Genomic DNA, 18465 nt, shown 5'->3' on the forward strand with positions numbered 1-18465 from the left:
GACGGGGTTAGGGGAGGACGTCCAGAAGCACATTAGAGAGCTTTAGTTTAGGGGATGCAAGCGGCTTGCGTACACAAGAACTAGGGACGACGGTAGCGCATGCGCAGACATGGACGTTGGGGTCTGCGCATGCGCAGTACCGTGGCCCTTAGTTCTTGCGTACGCAAGCCGCTTGCGTCCCCTAAACTAAATCTCTCTATCGCTGGCCTTTCCCTCTCCGTCTCTCTTCCCCAGTGTAGAGTACCAGGCCAGAGCAAGTTATAGCTCAGGCCGACCTCTCTGCCTTTCTGTAAATAACAAAACTGCTTGTTGGCCTAGTTGGTGCTTGCTAAAGACGTTTTTTTGCCGCAATTGAACACTCACAAAAGGAAGACACATAAAGACAACACAGGCGGCGTCTTCCTTTTGTGAGTTTTCAATTGCGGCAAAAAAGATGTCTTTTAGCAAGCACCAACTAGGCCAACAAGCAGTTCTGTTGCAACATAGCCGCCTGTGTTGTCTTTATGCGTCTTCCTTTTGTGAGTGTTCAATTGCGGCAAAAAACATGTCTTTCTGTAAATAAATTTCTCTCTCTCTCTCTCTTTATTGCTGGGCGCCAAAATGGCATCCTTCCCTTTGCTTTTGATAAGACAGGCAAGGGTACATCCAGCGACGAACGTGTTTAGTTGCAACAGCGAGTTCTCTCGCGCAAGGGATATTCACCTCCTACACGTTTATTCAAGTCGCCCACTCGGCTTCGATGATCCGGCTCACTGCCAGTTGTACGTGCTCGGATAACTGCACTTGCGGGAAATCCACACGGTATTTGCGCAAGAAAACCTAAAATTACTGGGAGGACATAACTGAGGCAGCCCGGCAAGGCGTGCGCGTACGCCTGTAGCACTTAGGCGGGGCAAAACCTTATTAGGAGAAAGGAAGGCACAACTATAAAGAGAGTGCGGACCGAGGCTAGCGAGTGGCCCCTCAGGTTCTGTTTATATTATTATTTTTCCTGGCCGGTTGACGTCAAGCGTACCATAAGCGGCGCAGGTCTTGACCGAAGAAGCGAGCGCGCGCCTACCCGACGCACTCGCAAATGAGTGCCCTGACGTCGCCGGTGCAGTTAGAGGAAACAACAACTTGGCGCGTATAACGACAACGCCATTTGAACTCGATCGCCCGTGACCGTCGCCCCTGGCGACGAGATCGTGTTGAAACAGACGGCGCAGCGCCGAGTCGTCTGCTGCGCCTCCCAAAACAAGAGCCGAATACGGTGGGGTTTCCCGAGGCGGATTGGGCTGTGTAGGTGCGGCGTACGTATGGATGGGTGGATGTTATGAGCGTTCCCTTTGGAACGGGTCAGTGGGTTGCGCTACCAAGCTCTTGCTATTGTACTGCTTAATGTCCTACCTAGGTTAAAAAAGACAAAAATACAAACACTATGAACTCCCACAACCAAATTTTCTGATCCCCTGTTGCTAATTTTGCATTTGTACGTCTCCGTTTTTTGTCGTTTTCCTACTTTTCTTCCACCAATCTTCCAATCGCCTCTTAGAAATCTCTCTTGCGGACATGTTTACTTTTCCCCTGCTCTCGCTGAACCCAAGGGCTTCAAGGACGCCAGTGGTGCCTAAATCAACGGCTGGGCAGACGTCTTCACATTCTAATAAAACATGCTCAATCGTTTCCCTAGCTTTACCGCAACAAGCACATGCTTCTTCTTCCTTCTCATATCTCGCTTTAGAGGTGCGTGTTCTAAGGCATCTCGATCTCGCTTAGAAAAGTAATCTCTGGTTAACCTCCCTGTCTTTCCTTTGCCTTTCTCTCTCTCTCTCTCTCTTAGAAAAGTAATGAGCTTCCCTTTGAGTTATCATAAATTCTTTCTTTCCTGATTTCGTTTTTTCCTCTAAAGTAGCTACTCGTGGGAGGTGTCTTTTCCATTGCTGCCACTCATGAGATTATTTCAGCCTCTCCGACTCTCCGCTTGACGTTCTTTGTTGCTGTGTTGCCCACCCTACAGGCGCCTTATACTTGCTGGTAAGCTTCCCAGTTCTTTTCCTCCACCGTGAATCAGTGTTTTTCCTGCACAGATACCTCAACACTCCCCCAGCCCATTCACCTTCTTCCATATTCCTCAGTCGTTCTTCGACGACAAGGGCCAGCGTCACCATTTGAGGGAAAGAAGGGCTTTACCGCCATGCACGGAAGGCTATCTTATCTTTTCGAGTCGGTGGACGCGAACCGCAGCTTTCACTGTATGGTGAAGGCTCGTCTCGGACGCACGACCACATCAACATCGCTTCCTTCCTGCAAAGGGTGTGCTCCGACGACTTTAGTACAAGTTGTGGTTCTCCCCTTTCACGCCTCATTAGCCGAGCACGCATCGCGCTTGGCAGGCAGCCGTCTGTCGTACCAACTCGTTCCAAAAGAGAGGAAGGGCGCGGTGGCTAATGGTGACCACGGGGTGGTGCCATTCGCCCCCACCCTCCCACTTACATTCTGCTTTCAGAGAACGCGGCCAGAATACTTAGAGCCCCACTAAGTCACTTCGCCAGGTGCGACCAGACGGTCCCCTTTGCGCCCCTTCACTGTATTCGCCAATTGCACGCACGTTTGTACAGAACGCGGTCGTCTGCCACTTGCCATTGTGGTTCGCATTGTAGGCACGGTTGAAGGTGCGAACCCTGGACAACGCGAACTCTGGACAACGCGAACTCGCTTCAAGCGAATTCCTGTTGAAATGTTTGTTTTCGGGATTAGCAACTTTTTTTTTTTTTCAAATCTGAAGAGACAGTATTCGGCATTTCTCGCGTCCTTCTCCACGAATTCAACCACCGTAGTTCTCCTGACTCGACGAAAGCATCAGGCCGACGTGAAATTTAACCGTGTAAAGATTAAACTGCCAGGCGTTGGCGAGACCGGCTGCCGGGGTGTACCTATTGTTTGCGGACACTTTCCACGGTAAAGCGAAAAGCCACGTGCTTTGAGAGTAGCGAGGCGTTACCATGAAAGTTTTCCCGCATGCTGACACAAAGGATTTGGCACTCTGCCACGCCGCAAGTCCCGTTGAAGCATTCAAAGACCGGGCGCTGAATAAAAAAAAAAAAAGCCATTTCATCTCTGAAGCTGAACTGCAGTGAAAGTCTGGATGTGCCAGCTCGGAAACATCGCGCGTCCAGACGACACTGTAGGGCGCATCGCACGTATCCACTAGAAGCCACGACGACCAGACTACGTATTCAAAACAATGCCTTTACACTTTATTCAGGATGTACAGTTTTTTATGTGTACACACGAAATGCACATGGAATGGGTGGTAAGAAACGTTTCCGCGAGAAAGCGTTAAACGGCCAGGCGAGGCACACGATGGGCACGAGGGACGTCGTCGACCCACCGACTCCCCGTAGTCGAGCGGTCAAAGCCACTTCTGCTAGGTCTTGTAAAGTGCGTTGCCCGAAAACGCTTTTCCTTTTTTTTCCCCCCTTCAACACCGCCAAAAGACCATACAGATGTTCGCTCCGCGACATATTACTTAAAAGGGTAAGGCAGCAAGCACACTGGCTGTGCCAAACTTTGGACAAAGGCAGTACTTGGACCGGCGGGCGCCGAATGCCACCCGAAATTCGTGCGCGCGGTTACGACAGTTAAGAATGCGGCCCACCCCCGGACGTAGGGGGCGACACCGTCGCAGCACGCGCCCATTTGTTTGCACCGAAGCTCTCACGTGGCCTCGGAAGGAAAACAAACCACAGGCATATGCCACAAGTTAGCAATAATGATAGCATACAGCATACACGGCCGACCCGCATGCAGCAGTCAGTCCCTCGGTCAGAAGTCCACAGCCGCAAAACCGGGAGGTCAATCCAGGCGCAGCTCCTTGCGGACGTACTTGGGCGCTTCGTGTATGACGCCCGCTTGGATGAGACCGTGGGCCGTGTCCAGAATGGACTCCTTGATGGGCCTCGGCTCGACCTTGAGCACCTCGCGCATGCGCTTGTTGGAGAACTTGAACACCTTGCCGACCCGAGGGTAGAGCATCTTGGCCGACCGGTCCACGAAGCCGACGAGCCAGAGGCCGATGTTCGGGGCCGACAGGAAGGGAATGTAGTAGCCCTGGCTGGACAGTTCCTCGCGCAGGGTGTGCGCGATCTCCTTGAGCCAGATGTTGCCCGAGTTGATGATGTGTCGCTGACCGGCCGCCTCGGGCACGATCAGGGCCTGGACGTGCGCCTTGGCCACGTCACGAACGTCGCACACGGCGAAGTTGACGTACGGGATCAGGGGCGTCGACTTATCCAGCAGCCGCTTGACGACCTCGATGCTCGTGCCGTAGGTGCCGTGCAGCGGCGGGCCGAACACCAGCGACGGGTTGACGGTGACCAGCTCGAAGCGCTTGGCGGCCGGCAGCGCGTTGACGAAGTCCCAGGCCGCCTTCTCGGCGAGGGTCTTGCTCTTGGCGTACGTCTCCAGGCCCTTGAAGTCCACGTTGGTCCAGTCGTTCTCGTCGTACTCGCGATCGGCCGGAGTGTCCACCTCGCCGTGGACGGCGCCCATGGTGCTGGTGACGACCACGCGCCGGACGGTGCCGGCCTCGGAGGCGAACTTGAGCACGCGCCGGGTGCCCTCGACGGCCGGTCGGATCACCTCGTCGGGGTGGCCCGGCTCGGCGTTCGGGAAGGGGGACGCCACGTGAACGACGAGCTGGCAGCCCCTGACGGCGTCGGCCCACCCGGCGTCGTCCAGGAGGTCGGCCTCGGCCAGTTCCACGGGGTGCTGGGCCTCCGGGCAGCAGGTCCGGAGGGGCTTGGTCTTGGCGTCGTTGTTGGCATCGCGGACCGTGCCGCGCACTCGGAAGCCCTGCTTAAGCAGGGCCCGCACCACGTGAAGCGCTATGAAGCCGGAGGCCCCGGTGACGAGCACCAATCTACCGTCGTTGGCCATCGCGATGCAGCGGCGAAACTGGGGAGCGGGAGAGTCGGACGGGAGAAGCGGCAGCGCTACCTCCGCGACGTGGGGCTGGCGGTGAACTGTCAAAATACCGGTTCTGAGCCGCCACATAGAGCGGTCGCGCCGCCGGGTCGCTTGAAACGCGGAAGAGACCGCGCCGCCCTAGTTTCCTTGCCGGTGGCGGCACCTATCCCGGAAACGCCAGGGCAGCGCTAGTGGTGCAGCGCTGGTAGCCCCGGCTAGGGAAAATACAACGCCAAAACCGCGTAGAGTTTCGTACGCTACGGCCGAAACAGACAGCCGGCGTCGCGCCACCTGGCGACTAATTGAAGAAACGGCGGCGCGCGCGCACTTTTTGAAAACAGTAACGGAAAGGCGCGAGTCGAAGAGCGGTGCTGACCAACGTTACGAAGCCAGTCTAGTAACGTTGGTGCTGACGCCGGTGCTAGTGTGTTTCGAGCAGTCTGTAGGCTGCATTTGAATGTATACGAAATGTCACGACGACGCCAGTTTTGAGATGTTAATTTTCGATGTGTCCGACGAAGTGCATTGGCGATCCAGTGCCGTCCAAGGAGTTCGTTCCAAGTCAATATGCCTTGCATACTCATTAGCTACAATTCATCGATTGAAATATGCGCCGTAAGGTAATTAATGCAACTCTTTTAGTTATTCAATTAAGCATTTGGTTTCACCAAGAAGTAATGGCCACATCATCGAGTAAATTTATATGAAGGGTTATAATTGTACTATCTGCCACAGACAATATTTAGAACATTTGATGCAGCTTGGAGAAAAAAAAGAAAGAAAGAAAAAAAACTGCCCTATATGCAGTCAGATTACAGAGCCACTCTGTTTCTGAGACTTGCGTTGTTCGTGGCTGTACACATTAAGTAGCAGTCTCTAGAGTTTTCCGAATTGAGCATATAAATTAATATTTTGTTCTTTTATTTACTATTCTTATTCTATGTACCTTTTTTTTCTCTCTCTTTCTCGTAAGCAGACAGGTGTTATGCTCTTCTTGTGTCAAATGACAGCCAATCCCTGCCTCCTATTCATCTCTGTGATCATTGCCTCCAATTTGCAAGCCTAATAATAATAATGTGCAGCCAGAAAAATTTAACTCGTATTTACTATCCAGTTCTCAACAAGGCTGATTCTTCGGCTAGTTGGTACGGTTTACTCACAATGGCAGAGCCTTTAGCGCAATTCAAAACGACAGGGATGTGACAATGGCACAGGACAGCGCTAGTTCTCAAGACTGCTTAGATTTTTTTTCTGATGAAAACTGTGCCACAGCTGAAATGTTAAATCATTAAACATGCGATTTTCGTAAGTGTGCCCGTTCGTTTCTTCTACTACCTATGCATTGGACCTATTCAAAATTTTTGAAAGGTTGCCTGTGGCAGACTGCTCAATTCTAGTTTACGAGGCGGTCTACACGAAACGGCGGATACTACTTGCACAATGAACTGAAATGCAAAATCGACTAATAACAAGGATTCACTAATTAACCTCTAGCTAATTATCGTATGACCCATATTGCAATTTACAAATTCTAGCAGTGGACTTCGCAAGGCGGATCCACCTGGAACGAATTCTCAGGACGACACCAGTTTCGAGATATATATTCTCGAACTTCGCGGGAAAATGCATTGGCGTTCCAGTTACTTGTGTGCTTCAGAGCATGAAACAATGTTTTGTTAACAAATTAACTGCACAACAATATGGCAAGGAAAGCCAATTAGGTATATCATTAGAGTCATTCCACTACCAACATTTATTTTGAGCCTTTGACATTCGAAATGTCTAACTGGATTTCTGAACACAAGTTATCTATGTTCAGGCTAATACATTTCAGGTATACGATTTCAAAGGCTTAAATAACAACCCTTTCTTTCTTTCTTATTTATTTATTCAAGAGATCTAGATGGGACTTTGCCAGCCCAAGTAGTCACTAAGACAAGCAAGTAGACCCTTTTCTCCTGTCTGAGAAGCTTTTAATGGTCTTGAACTTGGGCAACTGTGCCATTTGCGCTTTACTTACCTGCAGATAATGTCCAAATGGGATTGCTGTGGATAACTGCCTATATACATGCCTATGGAAGCCCATGTGCCTGTGTAAATGGATGACATGCGTGCAGACGCCGGCAGCTTGTTTTTCGCCAAATCTTCACAGTTCATATCTCCTGAGCAATAGCTGCACACAAAAGCATAAACATGGCAAAAAAAGACCAACACTAAGTACTTCGGTGATTTGTATAAAAGGAACATTAAAATTAATCTTGACATATTGGCCTTTATGGATATTTAGAAAAGTAATTTGTGAACACATTACAATATTTTTTTCTTTTTAGTGGCCCTTTAATGTGCTCACGAGGCTTGCTACATGAGTATCTCTGCGACTGCTGCAGTATCATGTACATAAATAAAAGAAAAGAAAAAAAAAGAACCAAACTATGGTACTTGGCAACAGAGTCCTGTAGCCACCAATCTACTGCAATGGTCGGCATAAAGGTTCAAAAACACCAACTGATTAACATTTTATTAACAGTTAACTTCCTACTCTGGAGTAAATGTATAATTGTACATCACTTCAATGATATGGGTGATATGTGCAAAACAAAAGGAATGCTGTGTTGTATTCACAATGCATAGCCTCAATGCATCCTCTTTTCTTTAAACACACAATAGCACCGAACAAGCATTACGATGGACTAGTTAATTTTCTAATGTAGAAATAGAACTGTGATGGTTTATGAATTCCTACTAGAGGTTCCGCAGAGGATTCTACATCGCGACCTTCAAATGGTTCCGCCTGCAAGATCATCTCTGATGCGAGTTGTTTTCCAGTCCTTTGCATGTGGAGCTTGCACGCCGCTAAATACTGCTTGTTCTCACATAGCTGAGCAATGTCTTCCAGATCTCCCACCTGGAGGGGGAAAAAAAGAAAAGAAAACGTTGACAAGGAAAAACTGTCCCTCTGATGCATGACAAAAGTAAGACCAAGGCTGTGAAAGCATTCCACCTGTTTCCCGAGGATCACAGCAAACAAATGCAGCGTGCCAACCAAATGGAAAGTCACGATGAACCAAGTTAATGCTGATAACAATTCTGCATGTTGACTGCCCTGCACAGTCCTGTTCTAGCTAAACAAAAATGTTTTGTCCAAAGACCAGTTTCTCTATAATTCTCATTAATAAGTGAAAGAGATATGACATCTGCCTTCCAAAATCTTTTATATACTACTGCATATTTGTGTGTTTTGCATTTCTGTTATGTCGTGCTGTTTCTTGTCTTTCTCATTACGGCGTTTTCTGTATTCCCAAGGCATGTATTCTCTATTAATTAATGGAAATTTCACTGATATTACTATTCAACTACCCAGCGGCATCACTAGGGAGGGGCCGGCTGTACTACGATCGCTACTAGTCTCTTCGGCTTAAATATCGTTGCCCAGGGCAGCTGAATGGGTTGCAGCAGAGAAGTGCTGACAGAACAGTGTGCTTGGTGTAAGCGTACAGGCACTTGTATATGTGGCGCAAGACGCAATGACGTGAGCAGCATCCTATCACAACCTATGTGATCGTTTTAAAACCATTCCGCTGGGCTGCCTATGATAAACGAAAGCATCGGTGGGGAACAGAGATTACAAATCTCACACTCACTTGTCTGCGACTTCGAAAAGATGCGAGGTCGATCATGAAATGTATTGACTCTGTTGCTAAAAAGTGCACACAAATGCTAAACTTTGTGCTTCCACACACAAAGATGGCTTGAAGGCCAGAAAGCTTGAACATTGTGTTTGTTACTGCTTCTTTGGAAAATGACAACTCCGTTCGCAAAGGTATGAATGGCAGGCCTTTTAATGTATGCCAATGTATAAAGGAAAATTTTCACCATATATAGCAATGTCTGTGTGATGGTCAAGTGAATATATTTTATCAACTGTTTCATGCAATAAGCACAATAAATCCTGGGGATTATGGGACAGGCATCGAAGTACAGGCTCTCAAGTATTTAACTCCTACCGAAACATACGAAGCAAGGTATCCATGCAGCAATGCTAATCAGTACTGCACTCAAATGCCTGAAACTGTATCAAATGCTAATTTCAGCAATAAAGTTGCAAAGAAAACAGGAAATGTATTGCTTGTAATGAATAGGAGATAGAAATAAATGGTGACGTACAGGCAAAGATTTGAATTAGTACTCCCAAAATGTGCTTGAAGAAATAGGAGGAAGCAGCAAGAGAAAGAGAAGAGGTGAGATATTGCTGAGCAGCTGCCGCGGGTGCTGGGAACCCTCATGACACCACCGCACCTGCCTGTATTTAGTACACATTACGTGCACACATTCTTCTGCTCTATTGTCCCATTGTCTCCTTTATGCCACTCTCACTTTCTGTTCTTCACGTGCTTCAGTTTCCAACATCAAATATTCTTAATATGTGCACGGCCACAGTAAGGAATGAACGCAATAACTGCTGATGAAGGATATTAGATTTAGGTTTCATTTTTATTCGGACATTTCAAGAAATGCCGACGAAGAGAGGCAACAGGAGACAATCTGTCTTCTGACTGGACTTACTCTTCGTGCTGCGCTTGACTGCACATATTATTTTTCAGTTCAAGTCAGTAAGTCAGTTGGTTCGGCATTCTGCGAGTGCAAAATAGACACCAAACACAAGAAGAGAAAAAACACGCACCATCTAAGAATTAATTGAGTGTATTTCTGTATACTTGTGCCCTTCCACTGCTTTGTGCTCCACTCCAAAGCATCTTTCGAAACTACGTTCACGACTAATTCCGTCTTGCACTGCCAATAACTGCCTGCGGAAAGACAAGGACTACCTGTTGACAGTGCGAACACCAGGGTTCAGTCAGTGGTCCGTGGTTCTGTCCCTGGATGAGACCAAATTTTGCTTAAACCACCAAGACAGTGATGGATGCGGGACTTGGTCTGTTGGAGCAGCTTATGGAGCATCAAAAATGGCAGTATGGACAAGAAATATATGCTTTTAATAAATGACAGCATATATAAGAAATATATGCTGTCTGGAGCAAGAAAAGGATGCTTTGGAGCAGTAACTTACTGTTCTGATGCAAAGAGGAATCTCTCTATAAGTTAGTACTTTCTAGAACATTGCCTTCAATATGCATTATACCAAGACACAAGTATTTATTTCTTCAACTTGCTGTTCCACGTTACTGTTACTATATAAGAAGCTGAAGTGCAAATTTAATCATAATTAACAGTTAATTCCACACTTCAATAAAGAGTGATATAAAGAGAGACTCCCTAACACGAACTTTGAGCGCAGCTCTAAACGTGTTTTCATTTCGCAATATATTGGATGGCACAGACAATCTGTCTCATGCAGCATGTTCCAAACAGTGCGAAATGTGGCGCGTCTGCCTTGCTAATTGGGAGATCGCGAGAGGCAGAGCATGGGTGGCGCATGGGTGCGATTCACAACAGCTGCCGCAGACATACTTCCACTCATGTAGTGTGTTGTTTGCATGCAGATCACGCATGCTACTCTGGCGCCATATCGTAGCCATCGTCGCCACATGGCACTACGCTTTTCTTCTCACGCTTTCATTCCATTAACGATGAGAGTGGTCCTTTGTTGCGGGGAAGTCATGCTACCAGTGTCAACGGCGACAACACCCAAGGGGGCGTCACATTGAGCTTTACTCTTGGCCACTCACCATCGCCTCTTGCAGGAGCAGTGATCCCCGTCACACACGCTGGCACCGCGAACTGACCTCAGCAGCAGATGCTGCGGACAAGTGTAGCCCTCCCCACCTCAAGGTACCCTGCTCCCTATTCGGTAGCGCAGATGAGATGGCTTACGTGGCTGCGGATGCCACGGCCGCCAGCTCCTAAGTGCATGCGCAGGCTGTCTCCCCTCAGCTCCTCCTCTGCTTTCTGCCTCATGGTTCCGTTGCACCCTACTCCTACGCTTTCCTCCTCTCTTTGCTATGGTCTTTCATCTAGCGCTGAATTCTGCATACTCTGCCTTCACTTTCATTCTTTGTGGCGCTTGTTCGCTCGGTTATGCCACCATCTCCGATGCTCGCCGCAGAACAGCTATTAAAAAGAACAGGCTCAAAAAGAATTATATACCATTTTAATTTTCCTCGCAGGTAAAGATTGAACAGAGTCTTTGTTGTGTGACTTGTGTGTATATGACTACATTCTCGTCCCATTTTAGAATTTTGTTTTCCTATGTCGGGGCTGCCTAGTCGTAATGAAATGCACCGTAAGCGCTTGTCGATATACCACTAAGCGACTGCAAGAAAGGTGCGTCGAGAAGCTGTGCCCTCACAATTGTGCGTCACCCTACTTACACAACATCATTATTATTGCGAGAGCAATCGTATGGTCACAGCAGTTGAATTTCTGCAGTCGGTGTCAGCGTCATCGTGAAGGTCCATATAATGTCTAAGTTAGACGTGATAGTTCTGCGGAATCCCACAAGGTGGGGAGAAGGAATTAATCAAGGGAAAATGAGACATGCACCCAATCGTAGCAATTGCTACAAAGGAAACCCGTACAGTTTCCTCGAAAGAAAAGCATCACAGTTGAAGAAAAATTCGTCCTGGTCCGGGACCCAATCCCGGATCACCGCCCTCCCGGGGCTGCCGCTCTACCATCCGAGCTAACCAGGTAGCTAGCAGATGGCAAGGCGAAGTGAAATTTGTCAACAACTCGAAGCAAAGGCAACAGTTGGATGTAATAGTTCTGCGGAAACCCGCAAGGTGGAGAGAAGTAATTATTTAAGGAAAAATGAGACATCCACCCAATCGTAGCAATTGCTACAAAGGAAACCCACACGGGCTTTCCCATTTCCCTACACGAATTTTTCTTCAACTGCGAGGCTTTTCTTTAGAGGAACCTGTATGGGTTTCCTTTGCAGCAATTGCTACGATTGCGTGGATGTCTCATTTTCCCTTAATTAATTACTTATCTCCACCTTGCGGGATTTCGCAGAACAATTATGTCAAACTCTTGCCTTTGCCCTCGAGTTGTTGACAAATTCGACTTCGCCCTGCTATCTGCTAGCCACCTGGTTAGCTCAGATGGTCAGATGGTAGAGCGGCAGCCCCGGAAAGGCGGTGGTCCGTGGTTTGAGCCCTGGACCAGAAGGAATTTTTCTTCAACTGCGAGGCTTTTCTTTCAAGGAACCCGTATGCGTTGCCTTTGAAGCTGCTGCTACAATTAGGTGGATGTCGCATTTTGCCTTAATTAGTAATGTTCAAGTGTGACAAGATGGCGGCCGCAGGCCATATGTGCTGTAGCTGTGATGGAAAGTGTGCGAGGGTCAGTCGGGAAGGATGGTTGCTTGATGCGCGGCACCTTCTCGCGCGTGCAAAATATTCCCAATTTGGAGCAGGTGCCTGCCGGCGCTGGCCTGGTACAATACCTGCGATAAACGACAACTGGGCACAGCACGCAGCAGGATTTCCTTCCCAGCGCAGCTTGGTGCAATTGGCGCAGCACTTCTATTACTGCCAAGATGTTTACGAAAAATGTGCGCTGATTTCCTCAGTAGCATAACAATTTACACGTTTTGGAACACAGGCAAAAGAAAATGGGAACACGAAGCTGAGAGCAGAGAGTATGCCGCACAGTCCCCTGCCTATTTCTGCTTTCACGTTCGCTTGTTTTTTCACTAGGGTTCCAAGATGAATCTCTTTTGAACTATCCCACTTGTAGTCATTCTACAGTCTGATGCTATTATCAGGAGAATGGCTAGTCTTCCTTTCATGAGCCTTTGTCCGGCTTGCCGATTTCCATGGAAGTGATTTCACTGACAAAAGCAACTGCTACCACCAGTATCAAGGCAGCTAACAAAAATAGGAATGTGATTTCATGCATGTTACACAATGTTGAAGATGCTGCACAGTGCATGGTTTCCACGACGACAGGTTTTGCATATTTCTGGCAAGCACACGCAAGTGTAACCGTCTTTTGGAGGACATGAAATAGACATTTTGAGAAGAACCTTTCGAGTGTAAGGAAATTATCTTGGTGAATATACAATAATGAAAGCAAGCTAATGGGCCTATAATCAATCAATTCTTTAACATCTATCTCCCTTCTTATGTAGGATAATGTTGGCATTCTTCCAGCTCTCTAGTATACTTGATGTCATGAGGCATTGTGTACAAAGGGCCACAAGCTTTTCAAGCACAATATCTCCTCCATCTTCCTGCAGTGTACATAAACATAGACTGCTGCAGCTGCTGCTGATGATGACATACGTTGTCTCGATTTAAGGCCTTCTTCCTGCAGTGTACATAAACATAGACTGCTGCAGCTGTTGCTGATGATGACATACGTTGTCTCGATTTAAGGAAAGCAATTAATTTTTGGGCGGTGTCACCATGTTTGCATATCATTACAATGTGTGGTGTTGCAGTTGTAATAAACACAGCACTCTATGTGCACCCGGTGGAGTGCTGTTGCCATGTTTCATCACTGTCGTCATAGTGCACCGGCTAATTCACAGCAGCTGCTTATAAATTGCAATCACCTCAGTTGAGTAGATGTCCGGTTGTGAAAGGCATTACGTGCATGTATCAATAATGTAAATAAGCCTATTTTACCAAATGGACTCGATATGAACTTTATACTTAACTTTGATTAGACATGAGAAACTATTTGGTATTTGATTCGATATTCGAAGGTAGCTTTGTTAAATATTTTGTACTCAATTAGATTTGGAAATTTTGTTATTTGAACAATCCTAAGCAAGACGAACATTGACTTCACAGGTCAGCCCTGATGACAAAGCTCCACAGTGCAATTATAGCCCTGCGTGCGTCCCCAATGCGGTACAAGCAGCTGTTAAGAACCTGCGTTGCCTTTGACTTAGTGATCTTGACAGCTGAGCAAGGCCGAACTCTAGAACGCGGTCTGCAGAACGAATAAAGCGGGAACTTACGGTTCAAACAATAAAAGCCCATTGTGTTTCTATTTTCATGTGCAAGAGAGACAGAAAATGGTTTCTATTTATGATGTGTTGCATTTATACTGTTGAAAACATATTGTGATGTACAGCACCATTTGCAAGCAATGTAAACCAGGTTTATGAAAATCTGACACAGCAATTAATGATAATATGACACCCAAGCAATGGGCCCAGGAAATGCTAATGAATTCGAATCTGCATCTCCATCACCGTCAAGTCATGGCTCCCATTTCATCTGACACTAGCCCAAATAAAGTGTTTTGTTCGCGTCAGTGCCACTATGACCTCAATTCCTTCATACCAGGTGTGCCGTGAAGACACCGGTACATACAAAGCATACGGTGTGATGATATCCAGCTCTCTTCTACATGAAACATTCACAGCTCGAGGCAGTTGGCCTGCCTTACCTGTTGCCCTTCTTGAAGTGTCTGCAACTTGTCGGAGGTGAACGGACAGAGGTGGCTATACTGGACTTGAGTGCACCTGTGGGCGGTGTAGTCGACCCGGCTGCCCTCCTGGCCGTACATGTGTCGCACGCTGTATGTGAGGCGCGACGTGTCCTTTTGCCAGGTGTGGCTGCAGGCAGCCTTCTTGCCAGGGGGCTCGATGTAGTAGCGACTCCAGAACTCGATGGCTTCAGTCAGGTTTAGGCCAATCTCCTTCAGGAACAATGAAAAGATGAACTGGAAGGAACAAGTGCAAGCATTAACAGTCAGGCAGAGATCTCTAAGAAACAATGAAAACATTAAAGGGGCACTAAAGGCAAACACTAGGTCGACGTGGACTGTTTATATACCACTTGAAAAACCTCGCAGCGCTTGTTTAGTGCCAAGATAAGGCTTGGTTTATGAGAAAATTGCATCTGAAGAGTCCGAATACCTTTTCCAAAATTCAAATCACCTGCCACCAAAACGGGGGAGTGGTGACGTTGCATACACCATAATCGCCCTTTGCTGCCGTCGGCAAGAAAAATGGCACCCGACAGACGGCGGTACCGAGCCAAGACAGCGGTGGCATCTCCGCTGCAGGTGCTTTTTGGTCAAGTGGTGTAGACCGCCCGGGCATCCCGCGACATCACATGGAAGTTGAATTCTCGGCTACTTGCAGTTTGCGTGAGTTTCGCGAGCTAGCAAACCTGGCGCAGCACTACGCGATAATGAAACTATTGAAACGCGAAAGCATGGGCGGCGCGGAGTCCAGCGAAAACGAAACCTTTTAACCGCCTGTGTCTTTGTCAAGGGTAATTTCAATTAGTTCTTTTTTCTAAAAATGAAATAGAAGTGTACAAGTGGCATTTTATTTTATCTAATAATACAAGGATGCTTTTTGTGACGAATAGTTGCATACTAGACAGATTTTAACCGAGGAGTGCTTTCATGATTGAGCAAGCACTTGAATGTCCCTTGGGAGTCTCTAATCATATCCTGCATTCACCTAAATTTCTCAGTTATTAAGGCTCTGTTCGTGATAATATTGAAGCCTGAGCACTAATCTATCACTTTAGCTTAACTTAATATTTGCCTTTAGTCCTTCAAGACGAAAAATGAGAATGGGCATTTGCATGAGAAGCCTCCTTAGAGGGCACACCACGTTGACTGATTGATTCATGGGGCTTTACATGCCAAGGCTACCTTGTGGCTTACGGGTATGCTGTGGTGGAAGGCACTGTATTAATTTCAACCACCAAGGGCACCTTTAATGTGCATGTAAATCTATTGTTTTTTATCTACAGAAGATTCTTGCTAAGCAGATTCAGACACAAGGAACAAGGTGTGAACATTTTGTTGGTTTCCCATGGAACTAATGCAAAATAAAATAACTTAAGAAGCATTGGAGCTCCTACTTAAGCACATGGAAATGAAGAACTGCTTTTCTCAGAGTCAACTGCTCCAAATTTGACAAGGCTTGTTGCATATAAAAGAGAATGTTAACATATAGTGACTGTAGAAAGCAGACTTTTTATTTAGGCCAGAAATTATTGCAAGAAAGAAATGCTGAATATCTCAATAGTGAAAAAAAATTAAGGTGCCAAGTTTTCAACCCTGAAACCCAGTAATAAATAACGATACAAACAATCCTGCGAACTGCATCTTTCTGGACATATAAAGCAGACAAAACAGACCTACTACATTATACACTGCTCTGAAACATACCACTAAAATGTTAGTCGGACTTTTTTACAAAACCCTCATAAACATTGCAACAATTTCATATGAGCTGTAAATTCATATAGTATCATATATGTCTGCTTGTGATGCTGTAAAACATTAACTGCAATATTCGTTCTTGTTCGTGGTGCAGAGTTACGGCTTTGTAAACTATGTGCTTCTATATGCATATAATGTATCATTTTCGACAATTTTGATAAGAAGTATGAAGTACTAAATTAAAATTATGCTTCAAGCAGTTGGTGGAACTTGCCTTTCCTTCTCAAATGTAAAAAAATTTTATTAAGATCACTTCAGCAACTGTCTCACAAGAGCACTTCTGCAAGGTAAAAATACTTAGTTCTAAGTCGGGAAAAACCGAAGTTGGCCCCAGGCTTAACACGAACCACTAGCTCAGTGCAAAACTTCTACAGCCACCACTGATGCCTGCTACTTGGCACAGTGAGAGGCCCGGATTGGCAGATGTGTAGGAGACAAATCTGCTACCTACCCGAAAAGCAAATGGCGTTTCTGTGGAGATAAACAGCTATGCAAGCGTCCACGATGATACAGATACTTGCAGGGCCAAAACCATAGAAACAATAATGGAGGGGGCCTTTAATGTGTCTCTGCTGACTGATAATTAATGAAGACACTGCCCAGGAGCCACAAGATCTAGCTTTCCCCATGCTGCACAGATTAATGGCTTGAAAATTAATACTCTGGTGCACTTTTATTGCGATAACACTTAAATGAACGCACCAAACACATTTACGCTGCCACACGTCACCACTGCCGTGATGTTCCGTGTAAAGTGTGAGTGCGTTTAGATTACACCCTGCATGCAGTATGCAATCAAAGTGAGCAAAAGTAGGCGAGGGTGACACGAGAACGACAACGCAAGGATTGATGTGAGTTATATTCTTGCACACTCGATGTTGACGGATGTCACATGATCAAGATGTCACATGATCACGACAAAGGAAGGGGAGGGGCATCACAAGGCATTTTTGCCCCTCTACCTGCCCTCTTCATTCCACCATCGCTATGACACCGAGCGAGATCTGTTCATGTTTGTCTCTGCGCACATGACAATATACTATGCTTGTTAATTGAATTAGTAAGTGAATGCTTACTACAATTTATAAGGTGAATAAAACTATTAACTTTACTTTGTGTAGTTGTTTAATGCCTTGCTATCACTCTCAATGCGTGGCCTTTTAAGCTAAACTGCTACTCTTCAACAACTTTGGAGCACTAAAGAATTGTTGAGAAACCAAGTTTCATCTTTCGCAGGACTGTACAGATTTGCACAGCACCAGCAAGCAGCACTTATGCAACAGCTTATGCAGGAGTGCATAAAGCAACACTTCGTATAATGCAAATCCAATAAAGTCTCTTTTTACTTTTCCTTCTTGTATTTAATGCTGTTTCATTCGTTCTTTTGAGCTGCGTGCATTTGTGCACCATTAATAGCCAAATTTTAATCCTGTGAATGACTTATGTTAAGATGAACTTGTGATAAAACGAACAGATTTTGAAAGTCCTTTCGAGTTCACGTTAATGGAAGTCCAACATTTCTTTTTCTCCAGTATTGTGTTGCTTATTCTAATTAAAAAAAAAAAACACTAGATGGTGTATGCCACACTACTGCAACATTGCATTATTATTATTTGCAGAAAGTGCGAATTATAAGGAGCATGTTACTTTTACTGTTTTTTTTTTTTTCTGTCATACAGTGCTTGACAGAATATACAAGTAGCATCTCTGGACGGAGGTCAATTAGTATTGGGAAAATGGAAAAGGGAGCAGAAATCACACACCTGCTGCCATCTCCGTGCCAACGTAGTATTTGACATACCAGGTCAACCTCTTGGCATTCCTCCCTATGAAATATCGCTAAAATTTGGCATTTTTGATATTGAAAAGACAATATCTTTTGCCCGAGATGAAACAGGCAGCTGTCTGCCACGAATGGTGAATGAAAACAAAGCAAGTGCAAAGTTAATCTAACTTTGTAGAATTCATAGATGTCATTCGGGTTAGCTGGCCTAATAAAAAGGATGGGCCTCGGTTCTTCGCTTTCATTTCTTCAACCCAAGTGACGACATCTCAACGCCACTCACTCGATCGTCATGGGACAGCCTCTTGTCCCTCTTCAAGGTGGCATACAATGCGGACATGCACGGTGGGAAGTATGCTGCTGCCTGGCTGTCCACTTCACCGGCCTTCAGGGGGCAGCCCACAGCCAAGAATCCTCGGTGTGCTTCGTAAGCAGCCTGCAATCGAGTCATTCCAATTACCAGCAAGATTTTTGAAAGGAAAAAGGTTGTCATTTACCCAAGAGTAGTGCAGAACTACAGAGGAAACCCAGAGGGTTTCTCAGAAGAAAAGCATTGCTGGTGAAGAAAA

General features: G+C 46.2%; 2 protein-coding genes across 6 annotated transcripts in view; both read right to left on the minus strand.

Annotated features, from left to right (window-relative positions):
* Positions 1–3217: 3217 nt before the first annotated feature.
* LOC135917316 (uncharacterized) lies at positions 3218–5186 on the minus strand. Its single transcript, XM_065450885.1, has one exon. It carries the CDS (start codon positions 5035–5037, stop codon positions 3838–3840), a length of 1200 nt encoding a protein of 399 aa, XP_065306957.1. The 5' UTR covers positions 5038–5186; the 3' UTR covers positions 3218–3837.
* Positions 5187–7451: 2265 nt separating this feature from the next.
* LOC135917315 (DNA primase large subunit-like) overlaps positions 7452–18465 on the minus strand; it is a 77176-nt gene continuing 66162 nt past the window's right edge. For all 5 annotated transcript variants that reach the window (XM_065450880.1, XM_065450883.1, XM_065450884.1 and 2 more), the window contains 3 exons: positions 18180–18332; positions 14314–14589; positions 7452–7855 (listed from right to left, as the gene is read on the minus strand). In XM_065450880.1, coding sequence (XP_065306952.1) covers positions 7631–7855; positions 14314–14589; positions 18180–18332 — 654 coding nt within the window. In that variant the 3' untranslated portion in view covers positions 7452–7630. The remainder of the gene's footprint in view (positions 7856–14313; positions 14590–18179; positions 18333–18465) is intronic.

Source organism: Dermacentor albipictus, chromosome 9 (genome assembly GCF_038994185.2).
Source record: "Dermacentor albipictus isolate Rhodes 1998 colony chromosome 9, USDA_Dalb.pri_finalv2, whole genome shotgun sequence".
Classification (NCBI taxonomy): domain Eukaryota; kingdom Metazoa; phylum Arthropoda; class Arachnida; order Ixodida; family Ixodidae; genus Dermacentor; species Dermacentor albipictus.